The 15,632-nt window shown below is 34.4% G+C and overlaps 1 protein-coding gene across 1 annotated transcript in view; it reads left to right on the top strand.

The window, feature by feature from the left end:
• Positions 1–15,632, top strand: part of NF1 (neurofibromin 1) — a 267,108-nt gene that overhangs the window by 96,128 nt on the left and 155,348 nt on the right. The window contains 3 exon segments of the mRNA XM_021067460.1: positions 4,531–4,662; positions 7,894–8,028; positions 14,536–14,649. Coding sequence (XP_020923119.1) covers positions 4,531–4,662; positions 7,894–8,028; positions 14,536–14,649 — 381 coding nt within the window.

Genomic DNA, 15,632 nt, shown 5'->3' with positions numbered 1-15,632 from the left:
GAATCAGTTATAGGGAGAAGTAACATTAAATACTATTTGTTCTGAAAGGGAAAGTTTAATGAGTCTGATTACAGATAAGGTATGTTTGTATTAAAAACTTAAATTTTTTACTTTTGCCAGTGTAATGAGCCAGGACATTGTACCCTTAGGGTTTACTTTCAAGGCCATTAAAAAAAAAAGCAGTGATTTTTACCTCTCAGGTTTAAGTATAATTCAGAAATAAAATATGTTTTCTCCTTCAGCCTATAATACTAAAAACAATCCATTTATTAGAGTGGATGGTTTTACATAAGTATTTAAAGCTTATATTTAATAAACCCAAGTATATACTTTTTTGATACTCTGTGGCTAGTTACTTTAATTGTGAAATATTTTTGTCTACAATTGAATATATAGAGCACTTTCAAGCATGGACTTGGCACTGCTGTAAGTGGCTGAGCTGCTCCTTTGTGGGTTTAAAGCATGCCTGGAGTGGTACTTCATGCATGCCTCAGTGTATATGGTGAAGTGGTTGTGCATCCTTCTCCACTCTAATGAGTAGTGCATGTGCGAAGGTGGAATGTGTCTGTATCAGAGGCCACGTCAGTATGAAATCTATTTTTATAAAGAGAAACCTATATTTACTATTTAAAATATTAAGCATTGGAGTTCCCTTCTTAGCTTAGTGGTTAACGAACCCGACTAGGATTCATAAGGATGCAGGTTCAATCCCTGGTCTTGTTCAGTGGGTTAAGGATCTGGCATTGCCACGAGCTGTGGTGTAGGTCACAGATACAGCTCGGATCTGGCTTTGCTGTGGCTGTGGTGTAGGCCGGCAGCTACAGCTCTGATTTGACCCCTAGCCTAGGAACCTCCAAATGCCGCCAGTACAGCCTTAAAAAGCCAAATAAATAAATAAAATATTAAGCACCAATAACCTTTTATAAATAGCTTGAAAAGGAGCATAAATTTGAGTCTAGGAGTTCCCATTATGGCGCAACAGTAACAAACCCAGCTAGCATTAATGAGGACATGGGTTCGATCCTTGGCCTGGCTCAGTGGGTTAAGGATCTGACATTGCCATGAACTGTGGCATAGGTCGCAGACAAGGCTTGGATCTGGTGTTGCTGTGGCTGTGGTGTAGGCCAGTAGTTGCAACTCCATTTGGACCCCTAGCCTGGAAACCTCCATATGCCTCAGGTGCAGCCCTAAAAAACACACAAAAAAAATTGAGTCTATAAAGTATTTTTTAAAGTCCAACATTAAATAATGATACCTTATCATAACAGGTTATTGGATAAATTGCTAGGATTTTTTTTCCTTTGGTTAGAGGCTAATAGATATTGAATCTGAAGTAATTTCTAACTGAAAAGGACTGTGAATATATAAATAAGCAAATTTATGGAATTGATTACTATATAATCTCATTGAATACAGTTATTACGGAAATTTTTTGTCTTGAAATCACATAAAACTTTTCTTAGATATTTGGACTCCTAATCTTAAATTCATTTGTAGTATAAAATTTTCTTTTAAATGATTCTTGGTTCAATACACCTCATAAGTTCTCTTCTTCCATGGTTCTTTTAGCCAGTTCACAGATTTTTTTAAATGACCACATTCTCAAATAAGATAAATGTTTTACGATGTGGTTTTGAGGGTTTATGCAGAAGTTGTAATGATGTTTGGAGTTTTATTTTGCTTTCCTCAAACATACTCATGCTCGGTTCATAAGTACTGTGTTTAGGTCTAAAAGAGCCTACTGTTTCTTAAGAAATCCAAAAGTCTAATCACTCTTTGAATTTGATTTTAATTTAAGCTTTTAATGGTATTCATAGTACTGTCACCTTTTTTGTTATGGACTGCCATAGGAGATGAATTAGAGTTATAAGATCTGTGTTATGTGCTTAATCTTTATAGGCTTCCTTTAGGTTTAATTAGATTATGTTGTTATAATCGGGAAATTAAAGAAATAATATATACGTAGATGAGCCAGATATCTTACCCTTCAATGGAACATTGCTGTAGCTGGTATAGTATTTAGCATTGTTTTTTCCTTATGGCAGTTTACTGTATTTACTTACGGACAGTTCACATATTGAGACTGAAACAGTCTCTTTATACTGAGAGACTGACATGTGAAATTTATTTAAATAATCTTGGAGAATTACCACGTGGTTTTCTTAATATTGTAAAAGTATTGCCGTTTGGCAATAAACTTAGAAGTTTCAAGGACAAAAAAAAGTAAGTCTACTTTGACTAGCTTCAGAAAGGACGCCTTTAGTACTGCCTGGAACACTAAAATTTTTACCAGCTGCCTGATATCTAGTTTTTAGTGCCTATTTGAAAGTATCTAACTTTTACTTTAACATGAATGATTTTATGTATTATGAAAACTGTAATTGTGAAAATCACTAAATTCTTAAGTTAAAATCAAGTTATTTAATAGGATACACCTAAACCATGATACAGTTTCAACAGCTATCAAAATAACATAATTTGGGTAGGAAGTTACATGGGATGCATTGTCTTTAGTTAATCAGTTTCTGACAAGATGATATGGGGTAAGTAGAGGAGGACCCTTTTCTCAGTGCATTTTGTGATCATTCAGCCTTTGTTACTTTAAGCTAACTAAGACAAACTGTATAAATTAGTAAATATATGTAAATCAAGCTGTATTGTTTACTCTGGGCAAGTCAGATGACCAAGTTGACCAAAGTTTAAGGAATCCATTATATAACCAAAATAATAAAACTTGATCTTTTTTAGGAATTAAGTAAGAAAGAGCTGAGAGAAAAGTAGAAACAACCATACTGTCCAAATAAAAGTATTTCTTCACTCACAGCTTTGCAGTCTCTTCATAGAGTTCAGTAATCAGATTGTATTTTGTAAGTTGGTTTTGTAATTTATTATCCAGTAAGTGAAGTTTGTATACAAAATTTGGGGTTTAGGTAATCTGATGCTATTCAAAACATTCTGAGAGTTATGGTTAACAAAATTAAATGTTAGGTATTTAATTAGCTTAGTTTTGAATTAGAAGGAACTTGGGAATAGAATGTGAAGCTATTACATTCCCCTTATCTACTATTTTAGTTGTTCTTTAGGATATTTCTTTCTTTCTTTCTTTCTTTTTTTATTTTTATTTTTTTTAGGGCCGCACCCTCGGCCTGTGGAGGTTCCCAGGCTAGGAGTCGAATCAGAGCTGTAGCCACTGGCCTACACCACAGCCACAACAATGTGGGATCTGAGCTGTGTCTGCAACCTATGTTATAGCTCATGATAATGCCGGATCCTTAACTCACTGAGCAAGGCCAGGGATCAAACCTGTGTCCTGATGAGTTGTAGTCAGATTGGTTTCTGCTAGGCCATGACAGGAACTCCCAGATATTTCTTATAGCAGTATTATAAATTGCAAGTCTTTTTGTTTTTTGTTTTATTTTCTTGTTTGTTTGTTTGTGTACTTTTTATGGCCACACTCATGGCATGTGGAAGTTCCCAGGCTAAGGGTTGAATCAGAGCTGCAGGTGCCAGCCTTTGCCACAGCCACAGCCACAGCCACAGCCACAGCTGTGACCTACACCACAGCTCATAGCAATGCCGATCCTTAACCCACTGAGTCAGGGATCCAACCTGCATCCTCATGATTTCTGCTCAGGTGTGTTACTGCTAAGCCACAGCAGGAACTCTGGAAGCCTGTATTTTAAGTCATCCTATTCCTTGCATACTCTCCATATGTAGTGAAAATTCATCCAGTCACTTTTATATTCACTGATAGACAAAGTTTATAGTTTTAGTGATTTGCTTAATTGTCATTTTTCATAATATAGTAATTAATTCATTTAAAGTAAAAATTAAAGATACACTTTAATGGAAAACAGGCACTAAAAACTAGAATTAGAGCTAAACAAACTCTAGAAAAATATTTATATAAAATAATTACTTTTAAAAAATAGGTATGATCATGTGTCTCTGTGGTGATCATTAGTTTTCTCGTGTTGTGCCATCATTGCATAGTAATTAAGATTATAGGTTTACTAATAGCTTTATCTCATTTACTAATTTCGTGTTGTAATTGTTGTGTGTCTGTAGGCATATAAGTAATGGTTTACCACGTATTTCAACATTGTGTTGAACCACTAATCTCTTAAAACTGGTAATAGCGTCTTACCTTGGGAAAAATATATTCAGTATATGCATATGGCTTGGAAATGTGTAAAACATTAAACTTATAAAAAAGAAAAAGATTGGCTATAGAATTTGCTCTCTAAACACTTTTTCAGATTCACTAGCTTATCAGTGAGAAAGTCTCATATGCTCATACTCATGTAGTGGGTGATTTGTCTCATGTTCATTATATTTTAAAATAGATGTTATGGTTTAGTGTTTGAATTAAAGACATTACTTTGAAGACTTGGAAATCATGGTGTGTGTTTGCATGGTCTTAGAAAGTTTCTCACAAAGTGATAAACCATAAAACTACAGTGAAAACCAGAACATATATAACGTGCAAATTTGGACTTTTCCTTTCTTATAGTCTCTGTTTTTCTCCAGTCTGCATTAGATTGGTGGCCTAAGATTGATGCTGTGTATTGTCACTCAGTTGAACTTCGAAATATGTTTGGTGAAACCCTTCATAAAGCAGTCCAGGGTTGTGGAGCGCACCCAGCCATACGAATGGCACCGGTGAGATTAATCATGAGTTTTGAATGCCACCTTCTTTTGATTGCATTTTCAATGTCTTTATCCCATTCTTACTGTTCTGATTATTTTAGAAAGTCAAATGAGACCTTTCTTTTCAGCAAGTTTTGCATGTGGAATGCTGCAATATCATTGCAGTACTAGTTAATAATGTATGTTTTCCACTATTTCAGTGAGTTTAACTTACTTTTCTTAAGAGATATTTTCCAACTAAATGCTTAATGAATGTCACTTTTTCTTTTTTTTTTTTTTTTTTAGGTGTTTTTTTTTTTCCCTTAAACCTTTCCTTATGAACCAAATATTTTGATTATCTCCTTATCTTCAGGGGATTAGTAAGGGAAGCTGACTTCTGGGTTAGAATGAATGTTCCTTCTAATGCACAGTTTTTCTCATTGGTTATTGACTATTGCACTTGGGAAATTAGAAATAAAATTTATATTTAATAGAAAAATATTTAGTATTTTACTAACATGCTTTGAATGTTTAAAAATGAGTCTTGACATTGATTCGTGGTGCTTTGTCTTCTGCTTCTTATTTTCTGTTCTTACTGGCTCCCGTCACTCACTTGATCAGATGCCAAACCAGTCACTGTTTTGCATGGCAGTGGGCTTCTATGGCTGTAAATATGACCATTGTAACAATCTCAGAAAAGTCCTTGGTTTCTTTGACTTTTCTGTTTATAGTTACTATTATAGTCACATCATGTCATTTCAAATGGAAATGTAGCATGCTTTTACCTATTGGTTTTAGAGTAATTAGCCATTTCACATGTATAAGATAATTTTAACAGCTTCCTTCCTGGCATCTCTTTTTCCAAATTTCATAGTCAGTAAAATTTTTGGTTTTAGACAGTTCTAATTCACTCTTATCTAGTTGTCAGTAATTGTTTTAGAGCACTGTTTATTTTAGGTGTTCAGACAGAGAAGTTTGCTACACCATATATTTTGGGATTATGTACCCTAAAAAATGATAGCCAAAAGAGCAGGGCAGTGGTGTTTTAATAAATAAGATACAAAGTTATTTTTAGTTACCTTTTTTGTTATGCCGATTGCTTAATTATTTTTAAAAAAGAAAATTTCAATCCAAGTATAAGTTAATTGGAGATAAACAAATAATAGCTACTTAAATGTTATTAACTAGACATCATTTAAAAAAAAGTTTTAGAAAATGACTTCAAATAAACTTTTTAAAAATTATTTACCTGTTTATTCATTCCAGATATCTTCTGGGAAGTTAGGACTTTAAGTTCTTTTAAGTTTTCTAGCTCTTCCAGTAGAAAATTAATGGGCTTCAATAATAGAAATTAGTATAAAGTTGATATTCACTTCCAGTTTGACTTTAGAATCCAGTGTGCCAGCTATCTGTAATTTTCTATGCATCAAGACTGAAAGAAAATGAAATTAGGAGTACCCACTATGGCATAGTGCGTTACGAACCTGGCTGAAGTGGCTTGGGTCGCTGCCGAGGCGCGGGTTTGATCTCTGGCCTGGCACAGTGGGATTAAAGGACCCAGTGTGCTGCAGATGCAGCAAGAAGATAAATAAATAAGAAAATGAAACTTAAGTTATTCTTTTGAACGAAAATTTTTATTGGTAGTCTGAAAATGTTCCCCACATTTAGAAGTTATTTTACTTTTTAGCCCTAGTTATTATCATTTTAGGAGCTACATACTCTACATACTACTTGAAATAATTATTTAATAAAAGCCATAACCAGACTTCTTTTGGTCCAAGGACACCTGTGGTAAGAATTTAGTTTTTATTTGTAAGTATTCTCTAAAAGTATCAGTATACATTGGTTTCTCCTAAATCATTCCTAAACTGTTTATGTATTTATATATATATAAAATTTTAATGATATATATTTGTTTATAAAGGCTAAGGGATGGCTTTCTGGCTGATAGTCTCATCAGGGAAAATAATCAACAAATTTAATATAAAATAATTTTTTAGAATAAGAAGATGTTATAATTTGGATGAATCTTAACCTCTCTTAAGCCTAGTGGGTGAAGAGTCAGACAACAAATATAGGAAGTACTGAACATCCACTAGCTGCCAAGCATAGCATTCATGCCAGGGAAGCATGAACTAAACAGACACAAAGATGCCAATTTTACAGCTTTTGCTTGAAAACTTCTAATGAAGAGCCCACTACTGTGGCCACAATGTCTGGAAACATATATGTAATAAATGGTTTAGAGGTAATACTTTATTTCAGGGTTTCTCAACCTTGACATTGTTGTTATTTTGGAATGATAACTTTTTGTCTAGGAGACTGTCCTGTGCATTGCATACTTGTCAAAACCAGTTATTTTTGTTTCCTTTTCAAGGAAAAAGGGAAATGTTTTTTAAGAATAGAGAGAAAAGTGTTATTGGATCCAGAGTATAATTATTGAATTTTTTATTGAATAGCACCCATAATTATAGTAGCAACACAGCATTTACCATAGTGTGCGTGTAATTGAAACATACTTTTCATGATTTAAATTTTCTCAAAGAATTCTTTCTCTGGTTTATCAGTGTTCTTCAGGCAAAGTACCTGCATTCTGTAACTTGAGAGAAATGGAATGCCATTAAAGGAAACAGAAAAACTTACAATTAAACTATTAAATACAGAAATTGCCTGTATAGCATATTTCATTAGTTCTAAGGAGCACTTATTCTTAGTTTTTAACATTTCTGAAATTGAGGTTGCATTTTATTTGTATGATGTCGTACAGTTGACAGTGAGTTTTCATTCCTAGTAGTACATAAAATAATGATGCATCTTATAATTGGTAATATCATTGATTCTATGGAATATTTGTGTGTATGTGTATGGGGTGTTTTGTTAAATGAGTTGCTCACTGTATGTATCTGAGAGCTATAGACTGAATATTTTATCCTTAATGTGTTCACATTTGGAAAATTGTTTTTAACGTAGGAGTCAGCCTTATGTTAAAGTTATTACTATTTTAGCATATTTTCACTTAACTTTATTAGATTGTATAAGAATAATATAAATGTTACAAAAATAGTTTTACTTTGCTTGTTATGCTTAATTATATTAGTATTATAATTCCTATTGAATGTTTTACTAATACACATTTGGTGACATAAAATATGTCCCTTTAATTTTTTCAAAGCTTTTAAGAAATAGATTTTTAAAAGTTAAATAGCTGTTATCCTGATTCTGATGTCTGATTCTTACAAGGTGATGTCATGTTTTTGTTTTTAGAGTCTTACATTTAAAGAAAAAGTAACAAGCCTTAAATTTAAAGAAAAACCTACAGACCTGGAGACAAGAAGCTATAAGTATCTTCTCTTGTCCATGGTGAAACTAATTCATGCAGACCCAAAGCTCTTGCTTTGTGTAAGTATTTTCTTATGAAATGCCTTGAAATTATTACACTAACTTAGTTTGGTTTAACTGAAAAGCCAAGACCTTGAAGGTGATCGTTAGCTCAAGAACTGATCCTTCCTGGTCATACATGAAACCTAGGACACTCCTAAGAAAACAAATGTATAGAGAATATGAATATAATTAGGTCAGATTTCCTTATTTATTTATATTAAAGCATAGTTGATTACAATATCGTGTGCCGATTTCTGCTGTACAGCATAGTGACCCAGTGACACATATATATGCGTTCCCTTTGTTATATTATCTTCCATCGTGGTCTATCCCAAGAGACTGGATATAGTTCCCTGTGCTATACAGTAGGACCTCATTGCTTATTCATTCTAAATGTAATAGTTTGCATCTACCAACCCCGAACTCTCTGTTCCTCCCACTTCCTCCTCCCTCCCCCTTGGAACCACAAGTCTGTTCTCTAAGTCTGTGAGTCTGTTTCTATTTTGTAGATACATTCATTTGTGGCACATTTTAGATTCCACATGTAAGTGATATCATATGGTCTTTCTCGTCTTTCTCTTCCTGACTTACTTCACTTAGTATGAGAATCTCTAGGTACATCCATGTGGCCGTAAGCATTATTTTGTTCTTTTTTACGGCTGAGCAGAATTCCGTTGTATGTATGTACCACATCTTCTTAACCCATTCATGTGTGTTAATGGACGTTTAGGTTGCTTCCATGTCTTGGCTGTTGTGGATAGTGCTGTGACATAGGGATGTGTGTAGCTTTTTGAATTGTAGTTTCATCCAGATAAATGCCCAGGAGTGGAATTGCAGGATCATATGATAATTCTATATTCAGTTTTCTGAGGAACCTCCATATTGTTCTTCATAGTGGCTACACTGTTCTCCATAGTGGTTGTACCAATTTACATTCCCACCAACAGTGAGGGAGGGTTCCCTTTTCTCCACACCCTCTCTAGCATTTTTCATTTATAGACTTTTTAATGATGGCCATTCTGACTGGTGAGAGGTAGTACCTCATTGTAGTTTTGATTTGCATTTCTCTAATACTGAGTGATATTGAGCATCTTTTCGTGTGCCTACAGGCCATCCATATGTCTTCTTTGAAGAAATGTCTATTTAGGTTTTCTGCCCATTTTTTGATTATGTTTTTTTGTTGTTGAGTTGTGTGTATATTTTGAAGATTAGCCCCTTGTCGACTGAATCATTTGCAAAGATTTTCTCCCATTCTGTGGTTTGTCTTTTTGTTTTTTAAAAAATGGTTTCTTTTACTGTGCAAAAGCTGTTGAGTTTAATTAGGTCCCATTGGTTTATTTTTGTTTTTATTGTCATTATTCTAGGAGGTGGATCAAACAAGAGGTTGCTGTGATTTATGTCAAAGAACATTCTGCCTATGTTTTCCTCTAAGAGTTTTATAGTATCTGGCCTTACATTTAGGTCTTTAATCCATTTTGAGTTAATTTTTGTGTATCATGTTAGAGAATGTTCTAATTTCATTAAACTAACATACTTTGTTTGGTAAGATCTTCTGTTCATACCCTGCTAACACATTATTGTTTAGGCATAATCCTGTCATGAGGGTAGAGGTAACTGATGCAACCATGAATTGAGTGGCTTCTACATCTACACAGTTGAGTTTTTTTGTTTTTTTTTTTTTTTAATTTTCGTTTTTTATTTCTGTTTTTTTTTTTTTTTTTTTAGGGCTTCAGCTGGAGCATTTGGAAGCTCCCAGGCTAGGGTGTCTAATTGGAACTGCAGCTGCTAGCCTGCACCATAGCAACACCAGATCCGAGCCACATCCGAGCCTATACCACAGCTCATGGCAATGCGGGATCCTTAGTCCACTGAGCAAGGCCAGGGATCGAACCCTCGGCCTCATGGATACTAGTCAGGTTTGTTACAACTGAGCCAGAACAGGAACTCCACAGTTGAGTTTTTAAATCTGATTGCCATTGCCAAAAACTTTAATTTTTCCATCTGCTTTTCTGCCTGTCATCAGTCTTTGGTTATCACTGACCTATATATACACCTATTGGGAGGAAAAGGAAATAAAAATGGATATGGTTAGCACTCAGTTATTATGGTAATTGCTCTCACAGCCTCAGATGGTGTGAGATTCCCGAGAGCATCACTGTAGTACACAGATAATTAAGAACTGACAAATGAAAATGAGTGATAGTTACATGAAATGATTCAAAGAATGGGCTCTGGAGACATACATAGCTTTGTGATGTGATTTAACCTCTCTGTGCTTTAATTTTCTTATTTGAAATATTGTGTTGATAATAATAGCTCCTACTCAGAGAGATTGTTAAGCCAAGTGAGATAGTACGTCATGCTTTAAGTAACAATGTATAATAAGCACTAAGTAAATATTAGTTATTATTATTAATAAAATGCAGTTAACACTAGTGTTAATGTCTCAAACATAAATATATAGTGAAGTTCATAGGATAACATATTTAAACCCTGAAATTTCTCTAGTACTTGGAGAGCAGCATCCAGAAAGTTTTCCTATTGCTTTGTTCAGCAACAGGCTTTTTAAGTGCTAAGGGTACTTGTAATTTTGATGGTAGATTTTTCAAATTACTCTACTATAGGAGTTCATAACTTAATGACCATAGTTCCAAGAGTTCTATGAACACTGCCCCCCTTAATTAAAAAAATATATATATATCTAAATATTTTTTCTGGAGAAAGAGATGGGAAAGATAGAATTCCTGAAAAGATTAGTAACCCCCAAAAGAAGGCCTTTGGTGTTTTGAACTCTTTGAAAAATCCATGAAAATAGGAGAGTTTAACAGGATAAATTGTTAGAACTTTGGTGTGGAAAAATCCTAAAATCTACGTGAAAGCAATGAAAAGCCTTTTCTTCTAATTTTTTTGTTATGTAGCATAAGTTACTTATGATGTTGCTTCATCATGTATGCTATATATTAGCACCACTCTTTTTGCATGGCTCTAATTCAGGATCAAGGAATGCATCAAAGTCACCAGTGCCTTCTGTGTTAAATATTTTGTTGTCAAAGAACAAGAATTTAAGCAAAATGTGCTATTTTCCAAGTTTCAAATTTAGCAAGCACAAAAGGAGCCTTTAAAATAGAAATTATTTTCTTTGCTGCCATCTAGTGGTTAAACAACTTTTCTCAGAGTAATCAAAGGTAAGTGAAAGTAGTGATTCATTGGACATATTTGATTGTTTTGTATTTTACCTGTAAAAAGTTTAAATCTTAGAAAATATGAAAAATATAGGAATAACTATTAAGTGATCTTAGTCATGGTATTTTAAAGTAATGTGATTTTATTGTCTTCCATATCTACCATCTCTATCCTAATTCAGATTACCCTCAATTTTTTAAGCCTCCTAATTGCTCAGCTTGCTTCATCTCCTACCTCCCTTTAATCATTTCTCTGCACTGAAATTTCAGTGGTCTCTTTATAAAGCAAATCTTATGCTCCCTGCCCAGCTTAAAACTTCTTAGTTGAAATCGCTCTTGGGATAAAGACCAACTTCCAGCTAGACCTACATCATGCAGCTCCCACTGATCATCTCTGCAACATGTAGTGTTAGTATGTTTGTCTTTACTGTCGTCATGTGGCCTGTCTTTCACTCCTGTTTACCACATTCCTTTGCACTTGGACTTCTCTGCCTATAATATGCTTTCCTCTCCTCTTCACATAGTAATTCCTACTAATTCTGAGCTGTAACCACCACTTTAAGGAAGCCTCCCTGACTATACCATCATTTCCCTGTTATAGGTGCTCATAGGAGCACGTGATTTCTTAGTTCTTATCTCATTCACAATTTAAACTTGTTGACCTGATTATTTTATTGATGTTTGCTTTCTCACCAGAGTAAATGCTCCGAGAGGATAGGAAACACATCTTTTTTACTCGTCGTGTCTCTAGCGTTCAATAAATGTTACAGGGTTACTAATGAATGAATATAAATGTCAGAAAATTGGCCAATTTTTTTTTCTTTTTCTTAGGGCTGCACCCACAGCATATGAAGGTTCCAAGCCTAGGGGTTGAATCAGAGCTATAGCCGCCAGTCTATGCCAGAGCCACAGCAACGCCAAATCCAAGCTGCGTCTGCGACCTACACCTTGGCTCATGACAATGCTGGATCCTTAACCCACGGAGCAAGGGCAGAGATGGAACCTTTGTCCTCATAGATGCTAGTCAGATTCACTTCCACTGAGCCACGATGGGAACTCCAGGCTGACAGTTTTGAATTACAGATATACTGGGTTGAGGACTTACCTTAATCATTGTAATGGAAAAGAAGCTGCAGTTAACAAAATCAAATATGAGCACTAGTTGAACTTAAATGATTCATATATGCTTGAAGTGTAAGTAGATTCTTCCAAGGTAGAGGAAGCATTTTAGTCTCTTTAAGTAGGTAGACATTCACATTTATATATACCACTTGGCTTTGTATACAATGTCTTTCCACAATGAAAAGGACTGAAGTATGGGTATCTGGAGGTGTGGATTCTAGCCTTGTGAGGATTTGGGTAGGTCCTTTGTATTGGACAAGAGGGCTGCAAGGATAATCATGTAGTCCTCATCAAGCATGCATGTTCTGGACAGCTACATGTAAAAGAATGAAATTAGAACACTTTCTAACACTATACACAAAAATAAACACAAAATGGGTTAAAGACCTAAACATAAGAGCATAAGATTAGATACTATAAAACCCTTCGAGGAAAACGTAGGCAGAGCATTCTTTGACATGAATTGCAGCAGTATCTTTTTGACCCACCTGCTAGAATAATGGAAATAAAACCAAAAATAAACACATGGGACCTAATTAAGCTTAAAAGCTTTTGCAGAGCAAAGGATACCATAAACATAAAGACAGCCCACAGAATGGGGGAAAATTTTTGCAAATGGAGTGACCAACAAGGGGTTTATCTCCAAAATATACAAATATCTCCTACAGATTAATATCCAAAAACAAAAAACCAAACAACCCAATTAAAAAATGGTCAGAAGATCTAAACAGACATTTCTCCAAAAGAGACAGAAAGCACACGAAAAGATACTCAACATCACTGATTATTAGAGAAATCAAAATCAAAACTACAATGAGTATCGGCTCACACCAGTCAGAATGGCTATCATCAGAAAGTCTACAAACAATAAATGCTGGAGCGAGTGTGGAAAAAAGGGAACCCTTCTACACTGTTGGTAGAAATAAAGGCTGGTGCAACCACTAGAGAATGAATGTGTGTATATGTATAACTGAATCACCTTGTGGTATAGCAGAAATTATCACAACCTTGTAGATCAACTGTACCTCAATAAAAATTTTAAAAAAAGGAACAGTATGAAGGTTCCTTAAAAAACTAAATATAGAACTACCATATTATTCAGCAATCCCACTCCTAGGCATATATCCAGAAAAAGCTGTAATTTAAAAAGATACATGCACCCCAGTGTTCGTTGCAGCACTATTTACAATAGCCAAGACGTGGAAGCTTCCAAAATGTCCATCAACAGAGGATTGGATAAAGAAGATGTGGTATATGTATAGACACAATGGAATATTACTCAGCCAAAAAAAGAGAATGATATAATACCATTTGCAGCAACATGGATGGACCTAGAAATTATCATACTAAGTGAAGTAAGACAGAGAAATACACATAGAAGATCAGTAGTATGTGGAATCTAATAAAAATGATACAGAAGAACTTATAAAGCAGAAACAGACTTAAAGATTTTGAAACCAAATTCATGGTTACTAAAGGGGAAACATCAGGCAGAAGGGAGGGATAATTTAGGGGGTTGAGGTTAACATATACACGTTATATAAAATAGATAGGTAACAAGGACCTACTAAGTACTGTGTAGTAACCTATATGGGAAAAGAATCTGAAAAGGAATGGATATATGTATATATATATATATACACAACTGATTCACTTTGTAGTATACCTGAAACTAACACAACTTGTAAGTCAACTGTACTCCAATAAAATTTATTTATTAAAAAAAAGCATATGTGTTCTTTGCCTTTTATCACAATGCTTTTGAGATCCAAAACGCTAAGTTCAAAATAAGCAGTATTTTATTTAGCCAGTGTATTGTTGCTTAAAAAAAAAAAATTTGCCCTTCCTATTATTGATGTAATTTCTTAATTGAAAAGCTAATGCCTAGTTTTTATTTTATTTTAATTGGTATTTTCTCTGGATTTACTTACATTAATGAACAGGTATAGATATAAAGAGAATTCTTAACAAAAGCAGTTTTGATTTTAAAAAAATCCAACAATTATTATTTTATTGAGATACAATTCACACACTATAAAATTTTAAAATATACAATTTACAGGGTCTTGGCATATTTACAAGTTTGTGTAGCCATCACCACTATCTTGTTTTAGAACATTTTCATCGTCAAAAATAAATTTTGAACCCATCTCCCTTCCCTCTACCCTTTAGCCTCTGTCCAGTGATTTTTTTAAATTGAAATTTGCTTTTTTCCTTACAGAATCCAAGAAAACAGGGGCCTGAAACTCAAGGCAGTACCGCAGAATTAATTACAGGGCTCGTCCAACTGGTCCCTCAGTCGCACATGCCAGAGATTGCTCAGGAAGCAATGGAGGTAAGGGGAAAAGGAATTCTAGGCTCTTGAAGGTAAGGTTGTCACTATGTATATTCTTTCAATTGTTTTTTTCTACCCACTTCTAAAATTTTTTCTTCAATTTTTACTTTATTAAAGATTTTAATCCAATATTTAAAAGTCACTCTTTGTTTACAGTTGTTACAAAATATTGGCCATATTTCCCATGTTGTGTAATTCTTCCTTGAGCCTACCTTACACTCAGTAGTTTGTACTGTCCACTCCCCCAAACCCTTAACTACTTGTTTGTTCTCTATATCTGAGAGTCTGCTTTTTTGTTATATTCACTAGTTTGTTGTATTTTTTAGATTTGATGTATAAGTGATATCGTATAGTATTTGTCTTTCTCTTTGACTTATTTCACTTAGCATCCCACAACAAAATACCCAAGTCTGTCCATGTTGCTATAAATGGCAAAACTGCATTCTTTTCTATGGCTGAGTAGTATTCCATTGTATGTACATAGCACATGCTCTTTATCCATTCGACTGTTGATGGACACTTAGGTTGTTTCTGTATCTTGGCAGTTGTAAATAACGCTGCTGAGAACATTGGGGTGTATCTTTTATAATTAGTGGAGGGGTTGTTTGTTTTTGTTTTGAATATGTACCCAGGAATAAAATGAGCTGGGTCATTTGGTAGTTTTAGTTTTAGTTTTTTGAAAAACCTCCACACTGTTTTCTAAGGTGGCTGTACCAATTTATTGTTCCCACCAGCAGTATGCAAGGGTTCCCTTTTTCCACATCTTCACTAACATTTGTTGTTTGTGTTCTTTTTGATGATAGTCATTTCTGGCAGGTGTGAGGTGATAGCTTATAGAGGTTTAGATTTGGAATAGAAGGTTTTCTATATATCTGTTAGTCCATCTAGTCTATTATGTCATTTAAGGCCAGTGTTTCCTTATTGATTTTCTGTCTGGGTAATCTGTTCATTGATGTAAGTGAGCAGTTAAAGTCACCTATTGT

The sequence above is a fragment of the Sus scrofa genome, chromosome 12 (assembly GCF_000003025.6).
Source record: "Sus scrofa isolate TJ Tabasco breed Duroc chromosome 12, Sscrofa11.1, whole genome shotgun sequence".
Classification (NCBI taxonomy): Eukaryota; Metazoa; Chordata; class Mammalia; order Artiodactyla; family Suidae; genus Sus; species Sus scrofa.
This window is presented reverse-complemented; position numbering and strand designations above follow the sequence as displayed.